Raw genomic sequence first — 8,961 nt, forward strand, 5'->3', positions numbered from 1 at the left:
CAAAAATTGACTGAGTAAGGACAACTCCAAAATAAATGAAAAAACGTTTCTGTATGTAGACCACAAAATGTACATAGTGTATCAATATCACAGTTAAATCTGTTTACAAGGAAAAAGTTACTGGGGTAATATTTATAAATGAGTTTGAAAGAAATTTCTTTTACTTTATTTGTGATTAAATATTTATGAGGTAATTTCCAGATTTTATGCCATATCAAACCATCAACACAGCTATTCCAGAAAGTTACAATAGGAGGTCTAGAGACAACATCCCTTTGAAAAAGGGCCCGAACCTGTCGATTATTGTGTTTAACAGAGGAAGAATTTTCAAAACAAAGTTGAAAGCTGGGCATGATACGATCTCTAACAAACGAGCAGAAATTTGACCAAAAATTGACTACTCCAAAATAAATGAAAAAACGTTTCTGTATGTAGACCACAAAATGTACATAGTGTATCAATATCACAGTTAAATCTGTTTACAAGGAACAAGTTACTGGGGTAATATTCATGAATGAGTTTGAAAGAAATTTCTTTTACTTTATTTGTGATTAAATATTTATGAGGTAATTTCCAGATTTTATGCCATATCAAACCATCAACACAGCTATTCCAGAAAGTTACAATAGGAGGTAGTTGATTTGGAGGTGCAATTCGCTTTTTAGGCAGCGCAGGGCGCGTTTAGCGTCACTTCCTGATGACCCGGAAGTCACTCAAAGTGTACTGGGGTAAATAAGCTGCGTGCGCTGTGTTTGTTAGCCGTTTTAATCCTGCTGCGTGTTCCGCTGTTTTTAATCGTTTTTAAAGTTGCTCTTTCGTTCAGAAGTGCTGTATTTTACGGGAGATGGGTGTCCCCGCGTTTTTCCGCTGGTTGAGTCGGAAGTATCCGTCAATAATAGTACACTGTCTTGAGGAGAAGGTGAGACACACTAGCATCTCATTGACTGTTTAATTAATTGCGTAATCACTAATTTAGTTATGCTCATGTTGGTTGTAATCAAATGAGTTTTACGGTCCTGGCTCTTATCTGTGATATTACTGTTTATTATAGGTTGTATTTGTGTGTTTCAGTTCACGTGGTTTTAATTGCAGTCGATGTTTTGGTTGAATACACGTTTACTCTGGTTAAATTAGAGATGCGGATGTATGGTTGTGTCCCAAACATCTTTGAAGGTAATTACCTAGACAGCATTTTTAGGGTACCTACATATATAAGACCGCTCGAACAACCAACCAATCACAGAGATTTATGCAAATTTTCAGCCAATTGTAACGAGGAAGTGGGGTCAAGTACCAAATCAGTAACATTTCGCTGCAAAACGTTGCTATAATGCATTGTAACTGAAGTAGTTTGGCAGTTTACTAGGTTTTAAGACTGCGATGTCAAAACATATGTCATTTAGGTTTTAATATCTTTTATATGTGACCCTGGACGGTCCACAAACCCAGTCATAAGGGTCAATTTTTCGAAATTGAGATATATACATCATCTGAAAGCTGAATCAATAAGATTTCCATTGGTGTATGGTTTGTTAGGACATTATGTGCCAGAGTAACAGTTATTTGAAAATCTGGAATCTGAGGGTGCAAAAAAAATCTAAATATTGAGAAAATCGCCTGTAAAACTGTCTAAATTAAGTTCTTAGCAATGCATATTACTAATCAAATTAAATTTTAATATATTTATGGTAGTAAATTTACAAAATATCTTTATGGAACATGATCTTTACTTAATATTCTAATGATTTTTGGCATAAAAGAAAAATCGATAATTCTGACCCATACATTGTATTTTTGGCTATTGCTACAAATATACCCGTGCTACTTAAGACTGGTTTTGTGGTCCAGGGACATATATATGTATACAGTGTTGGGGGTAACGCATTACAAGTAACGCAAGTTACGTAATCAGATTACTTTTTTTAAGTAACTAGTAAAGTAACGCATTACTTTTTAATTTAGAAGGAAATATCTGAGTTACTTTTTCAAACAAGTAACTCCAGTTACTTTCTTCCCCATGTATTGACTGACAGCTCTTGTGTTGCCATATTGAGAGAAATCGGGAGTATGTGCAGAGGCGTTGTGTGCGCTGTGTGAACGTGCTGTTTACTGTAGTTCTACACTAAATATGAACAGATTCAGTATTCCTCAAAATGAATAAAAACAGTCAAATGCAAACTCAGAACATTATACAAACCTGCAATAATTAAATACGTTAAATAAGACAAATGTCATTTATGTATTTAATCCCATTTTATTAACCAATGTTTTTGCTGCTGACCTTCGATGATCCAATTCAACCATACTAAGCAAAAATGACACATTTGTGTTTCATTTTTGTTATTGCTGAATAGTGTTGAACTTTCTTCTTCTGCGTTCTACTGTACAGACGTGAATTTACATTTCCTTCAGCCTGAGGCTCATTCATTTCACTTTTGTTGTGAAAGGGCTTTTACATTTGTAAAAGAATAACTTTTTATATTAAAAACAAACAAATAAGCCCAGCCCAGATTTAAAAAGTAACGTAACGCATTACTTTCCATAAAAAGTAACTAAATAACGTAATTAGTTACTTTTTTAGGGAGTAATGCAATATTGTAATGCATTACTTTTAAAAGTAACTTTCCCCAACACTGTATGTATGTATGTGTGTAAATCTTAATTTCTTCTCAGGCCAAGGAGTACAATGGCATTAAAATCCCAGTTGATACCAGCAAACCCAATCCAAATGAAGTGGAGTTTGACATCCTGTATCTAGACATGAATGGAATTATTCACCCGTGCACACATCCAGAGGACAAGTGAGGTTTTCTCATTAATGTATTTATTCAATATGTTTTTAGGTGACTTTATTACAACATTATTTTAACTCTTTGCAGGCCAGCACCTAAAAATGAAGATGAAATGATGGTTGCCATTTTCGAATATATTGACCGGCTCTTTAACATCGTTCGACCGAGACGAGTTCTGTACATGGCAATCGATGGTGTGGTATGTATCGTCCTTCATAACATCTCTATTAGGCCTGTTTGACACTTCATGCACGTTGTGCTTTCAGTATTTCTGCTGAATCTCTGTACAGAAAATAGTCATTTCTGGGTCATTAAATTAGATATTTCATTTAATAATGCACTTAAATTCAGGAGTTAGATGACAGTTTCAGTAACCATTTCTTGTGCTCCTCATCTGTGAATCATCTTGAATTGTTTGTAGGCTCCTCGTGCCAAAATGAACCAGCAGCGCTCAAGACGCTTCCGGGCATCTAAAGAAGGAGTGGAGCTTGTAGAGGAGAAAAATAAAATGAGGGAAGAAGTTATTCAGAGAGGTGAGAGAACCAACACATCTATTAATGTTTAAGTTGCATATAAACACTAAATGCGCACTAAAATTTGATTTGGTGTTTGTACACATGTTCTGGTTTCCCAGCTTGATAGATGTTTCTCTTTTTAGGTGGTTACCTGCCACCCGAGGGAATAAAAGAGCGTTTTGACAGTAACTGTATCACTCCTGTAAGTGTTCATAAATCTTGGGTGGTTTAATGAACTTATGTGTCCTCTGATGATGTTCAGGCCAAACATCATCTACAGTTTCTCCACTCTGTTTCCTTGTTCATAATTTAAGGAGTGCAGGAAACCTTAGGCTGTGTTTTAGTCAAATGTAATGAGTAGTTTTCCTGTTTTGTGTTTAGGGGACCGAATTCATGGATAATTTGGCCAAATGCTTGCGATATTACATCGCAGACAGGCTGACCAATGACCCTGGATGGCGCAATATCACAGTAGATCATACGACTCCTCAAATCAACTGTAATATTTGGAGTTTTTGTTCTGCTGTGGGATGTAATCAATAAATAAATACTTTGTTCTGCAGGTTTTCTTGTCAGATGCCAGTGTTCCTGGAGAAGGAGAGCATAAAATTATGGATTTCATCAGAAGACAGAGAGGTAGATCTGAGAATTCGGGTTATGGTCTTGTTGTTAGTCTTTTGAAATATTGATTTGATTTGTTGTGATTTATTCATTGAAGCCTTTTCCTTTTCTGTTGTGTTGAATGAGCAACTTCAAACATTTTCTAATAATGCAGATGCTTAAGGATAAGACTAATAATGTCTGAAATGTGACTAGCAAAGATTTTCATTGGTCTAATGTCTCATTTGGGTCATGTTCTTTTCCAGCTCAGCCAAATCATGACCCAAACACACATCACTGTCTCTGTGGAGCTGATGGTAAAGTGTTTCACCTTTTAAAGTTTTAAAATGTTGAAATTGGCTTTAGTGAGCACAACTCTGAAAGTGTAAAGAGGAAAATAAAATTGACCCTACATATTTTCTTACAGGTTGTTAATAGTCTTATTTATGAATCTAAATTTATTGGTGCTTTATTTTTGTTTATAATTTTGAATTTGACTAATTTCCTAACTTGCTCTTCCTGTAATATGTTCACTTGACGTCTATAATGTATGTAAATTTGCACTACTAATAAGCCAATCACATTCAGATTGTTTCACAAATAATTAAAAGCCCTATTCAACTTTTTTCTTTTTCAATAGCCGTTCCACTTGAAGATATGTCTCAATACTGTACTAAAACTTAAGTTTCATGATGACTTTAAGCTGCACAACATAACAAATGTTGTGGACTGATTTTGAGAGGGAATTATTAAATCTGTTTGGTTTTATTAGTATGTATAAGAGGATCTGATGCACAACATTATTCCTGTAGTATTAATGCACTAAGTGGATGAATGAGGAAACATGTTGCATTTGATTAGTCTGGAGAGGAGATACTTCAAAATATCAATCTGACTGAAAGCTTCCATTATTTACATTTATGAAGAACATTAGCTGCATGTTTATGTAATATAAGCGTTTTATCTTTTTGTACCTTCTGGTGTCACCATTCTCTAAAACGTTACTGGCTGAAAAGTATTATGAACTGCCCATTTTAAAACAAGAATTCAGTTCAGTGAACTTTATAATTACAGGTTTAATTCTGTCTTTGTTTGTTTTGTTTTTTTCAGCTGATTTGATCATGTTGGGTTTGGCGACACATGAACCCAACTTTACCATTATAAGAGAAGAGTTTAAACCCAACAAACCCAGACCCTGCGCCCTGTGTGGTCAGATGGGCCATGAGATCAAAGATTGTCAGGGGCTGGCCCGAGAAAAACAGGGCGAGGTAATTGACTCATCCTCTCCAATCTCCATCCATCAACCCAGAGCTTCACATCAACTCTATGTATGAACTTATATTTTGTGTTTTCTCTCTCAGCATGATGAGTTTGCAGACACAGTTCCAGTATCAGAACAGGAGTTCATATTCATCCGACTGTCTGTGTTACGAGAGGTTTGTTTGTTTGTTCCACTTTAAAGAAATGGTTCACTCAGAAATGAAAAATTGCTGAAAATTTACTCCGCTTGAGGCCGTCCAAGATAAAGATGAGTTTGTTTTTCAGATTTGGATAAATTTAGCATGACATCACTTGCTCACCAATGGATCCTCTGCAGTTAATCTGGGTTAATTGTGGATTATTGTGATGTTTTTATCAGCTGTTTGGACTCTCATTCTGACGGCACCCATTCACGGCAGAGGATCCATTGGTGAGCAAGTGATGGGATGCTACATTTCTCCAAATCTGTTCCCATGAAGAAACAAACTCATCTTCATGTTGAATGGCCTGAGAATTTTCAGCCAATTTTAAAGTGTTTTGTGCTTTTAACATGGTTTAAATGTGTCCGATTATTGGTATTTTTATATTTTATAAGGAAAATGTGATGTTTGCATGTGCAAAATTTGCTGCCACAAAACCTGGGTAATGTGAATGTGCTAAAATGTTTTGAAAACCATATTTCTAGTAAACAAATATATTTATCTGAATTTGTTTGTATATAATTTTTTTTTTTTCTCATCTCAGTATCTGGAGAGGGAGTTGACAATGGCCAGCCTGCCCTTCCCGTTCAACTTTGAGCGGACTGTCGACGACTGGGTGTTTATGTGTTTCTTTGTGGGAAACGACTTCTTGCCCCACTTACCGTCTCTTGAGATCAGGTACACCTACAGAAGCTGCTTTATTTAGTTTGCCGTTTCAGTGTGCTCTACTGTGAGTTCTGACTCTCATTTGTCTTCAAACAGAGAGGGCGCCATCGATCGTCTGGTTGGCATCTACAAAGATGTTGTGCATAAGACCGGGGTGAATATTTCAGTGTCTATTTATCCCATGTACTGTACGCTTGAAGTCAGCATGAAATGGTTTTAATTTATTATATTCAATGACGTGACTTGATTTAACCATATGGAATTGATTGAAGGGAGAAATGTATAAATAAGCTCTCTTTCTCTCTCTATAGGGCTACTTAACAGAAAACGGCTTTGTCAATCTTGAGCGTGTCGAGCTCATTATGCAAGCCGTAGGGGTGGCAGAGGACAACATCTTCAAAAAGCGCAAAGACGACGACGTAAGTGCACACAATAGATGTTGTTGATGACTGTTCACGCCGATGATTATGATACAGAAATGTGCACTTCATTGGGCTTATCATAGCCTTTTATTTCTTGCAGGAGAGTTTTAAACGGAGAATGAAGGAAAAGAAAAAACGAATGAAAGTGAGTGAAAATGTGCTCCTCTTTCTAAACAGTTTTTGGAAGCAATTAAATGTGTAGAGGTTTTACAATAATTCCTTTTGAAATGTTAACACATACATCCACAGTTCCTTTGAGAGAGACGGTGAGTTGAATTCATTCACAAGGTCGTTTAATTTAGCTGACAGTGGCTGAATGGTTTGTATCATGACCCTGCAAAATCATGCATTCACTCACAATGAATGTGCATTTATATCATGCAAATAACACAAATTTTTATGACGGTGGTGGTGAATCAAATTTTAACATATGAACCAATATAACAAATGTTTCTTTAAAATCGCAGAACTTTCATTGTGGTAAATCTAAAGTCTGCAGAAGTATCTAAATCATGAACGCGTGTGAATTGCTCTCTTTGCAGGCAGACCAGGGTCCATCGTTTGTCCCTGGTGGCCAGTTTGCCCCTCGGGCTCTGGGTGGCAGAGACAGACCCATAGCAGTGCAGAACGCCAGACAAACTGCATATGATATGAGGATACAGGGAAATCAGCGCAATCAGGTCTGCCTTTGCTGTCTTTGTGATTTGTTAATATGAACCACAGTAAATCAACATGAGTGCTAAAAAAAACCCTCAAATGATAGTTTCCGCAAAAATAGGAAGCAGCACAACTGTTTTCAACATTGCTAATGAACAGAAATGTTTCTTGAGCAGCAAATCAGCATATTAGAATGGTTTCTGAAGGATCATGTGACACTGAAGACTGGAGTAATGATGCTGAAAATTCAGCTTTGCATTGCAGAAATAAGTTCATTATAAAATATTCAAATAAAAAAAGTTTTTACAATAAATCTTAGTAATATTTCTCAAAAATACTGTATTTTGATCAAATAAATATAGTCTTGGTGAGCTAAAGAGACTTTTCACAAATGTGAAAGTTTTTTACAGACCTCAAACTTTTGACTGATAAATATAATAGATTCTTCTGAGCTCTTTTGCAATAAATTCCATTGGACATAATTCAACCAACTTGGGGTTTCTACAGCATCATGTCATTGTTTAATCAACATCTCAGGGCTTTTTTTGTTGTATTTTTGCAGTGAAAGAGTCCTGCATTGTTAAAATCACGTTCTTTGTGGAGAACATGAATGGGATCTTTACTGCAAGAACTCGGCTGCTGTACTGCATAGAAGCTTTTGTATTCGTCCTGAGTTTCATGCTTGTTTTGTTACCTTGGTTGAACATTTGGTCAAGTCAGCTGTTTCTGTCTTTTTCAGGAAGCAGCTCAGTCTTTGAGAGCCATGATGAAAAATGGAAAGGCGTGTATCTTTTTCTCTTGCTCCTGCTGTTTGTAAAATATATTTTTAAACCGCTTTATGCTTTGACCGTGTCTGCGACCTCAGAATATGACTCTCATTAATTTTAAGTGTATAACAGTGTTTCTGTGCTTCCTTTCAGAGTGCTGCTGGAGCCAGTAATGACATGGATAATCGTGGTGTGAAACGTAAAGCTGAGGACAGTGACAGCGAACCGGAACCAGAAGATAATGTCAGGTAATAACAACAAAACACTAGAAATGGGCCACAATGCGGAGTAGTTGTCCAGTAGCTGACTAGAATTATATGGAAACTCTTTCAAAATAAATAAGGTCCCATTGATTAATGCATTAACTAAAATTTTACTTACAATGAGCAATTCATTTGTTACAGTATTTATTCATCTTTGTTAACCTTAATTAACAATTTAAAAAATACTACCGTTCATTGTTAGTTCATATTAGCCCAGGTCCATTAAATATTGTTAACAGATAATGTATTGGTAAATTTTGAAATTACCATTTAATGAAGCTTAATCAGTGCTGTAGAATTAATTTTCATTGTTAGATGTAGTTAATGTTAACAAATTGAACCCATTGTAAAGAATTACTGATATCTTATCTTTATTTGTTATATAAATGTTGTTGTTGTTTTTTTTTGCACCATAAAGCATTGAATCAAATTAGAAAGTCCAAATTTCTAGCATGCATCTCGAGACTTTAACATTGTGTTTTATTGCACTTTTTAATTTAATAAATGCTTTAAATGATCAACATTATAATTTTTTTTATTGTTAATTCATGTTAACAAATGGAACCTTATTGTAAAGTATTATTATTATTTTAATTTTTATTAGTTTATTTTTGATTCTTTAGAGCAAAAATAGCATGCGTCTCGTGATTGGCATTGTTACGTTGCTCTTGGTTTTTCTGTTTTTGAAATTTAATAAATGCTTTTTGAGATGAACAAATGCTTTTGTTAACCAACTACATTAGAATTTTTTTTATTGTTTATTCATATTAACAAACTGAAATTTGTTGTAAAGTGGTATAATGTGTGTATATATATATA

The 8,961-nt window shown here is 35.2% G+C and overlaps 1 protein-coding gene across 2 annotated transcripts in view; it reads left to right on the plus strand.

The window, feature by feature from the left end:
• Window positions 1-693: 693 nt before the first annotated feature.
• LOC107704080 (5'-3' exoribonuclease 2-like) overlaps window positions 694-8,961 on the plus strand; it is a 34,695-nt gene continuing 26,427 nt past the window's right edge. The window contains exons 1-18 of one of the 2 annotated variants that reach the window (XM_016506924.1): window positions 694-728; window positions 824-919; window positions 2,674-2,801; window positions 2,880-2,991; window positions 3,214-3,325; window positions 3,451-3,509; window positions 3,689-3,778; window positions 3,871-3,943; window positions 4,174-4,224; window positions 5,018-5,175; window positions 5,269-5,343; window positions 5,912-6,045; window positions 6,130-6,187; window positions 6,345-6,452; window positions 6,556-6,600; window positions 6,998-7,135; window positions 7,852-7,893; window positions 8,033-8,127. In XM_016506924.1, the coding sequence (XP_016362410.1) occupies window positions 845-919; window positions 2,674-2,801; window positions 2,880-2,991; window positions 3,214-3,325; window positions 3,451-3,509; window positions 3,689-3,778; window positions 3,871-3,943; window positions 4,174-4,224; window positions 5,018-5,175; window positions 5,269-5,343; window positions 5,912-6,045; window positions 6,130-6,187; window positions 6,345-6,452; window positions 6,556-6,600; window positions 6,998-7,135; window positions 7,852-7,893; window positions 8,033-8,127 (1,553 nt within the window). In that variant the 5' untranslated portion in view covers window positions 694-728; window positions 824-844. Of the gene's footprint in view, window positions 920-2,673; window positions 2,802-2,879; window positions 2,992-3,213; window positions 3,326-3,450; window positions 3,510-3,688; window positions 3,779-3,870; window positions 3,944-4,173; window positions 4,225-5,017; window positions 5,176-5,268; window positions 5,344-5,911; window positions 6,046-6,129; window positions 6,188-6,344; window positions 6,453-6,555; window positions 6,601-6,997; window positions 7,136-7,851; window positions 7,894-8,032; window positions 8,128-8,961 lie in introns of both variants that reach the window. The other variant, XM_016506923.1, reaches the window with a different exon arrangement.

Source organism: Sinocyclocheilus anshuiensis, unplaced genomic scaffold (assembly GCF_001515605.1).
Source record: "Sinocyclocheilus anshuiensis isolate Anshui unplaced genomic scaffold, SAMN03320099.WGS_v1.1 scaffold534, whole genome shotgun sequence".
Classification (NCBI taxonomy): domain Eukaryota; kingdom Metazoa; phylum Chordata; class Actinopteri; order Cypriniformes; family Cyprinidae; genus Sinocyclocheilus; species Sinocyclocheilus anshuiensis.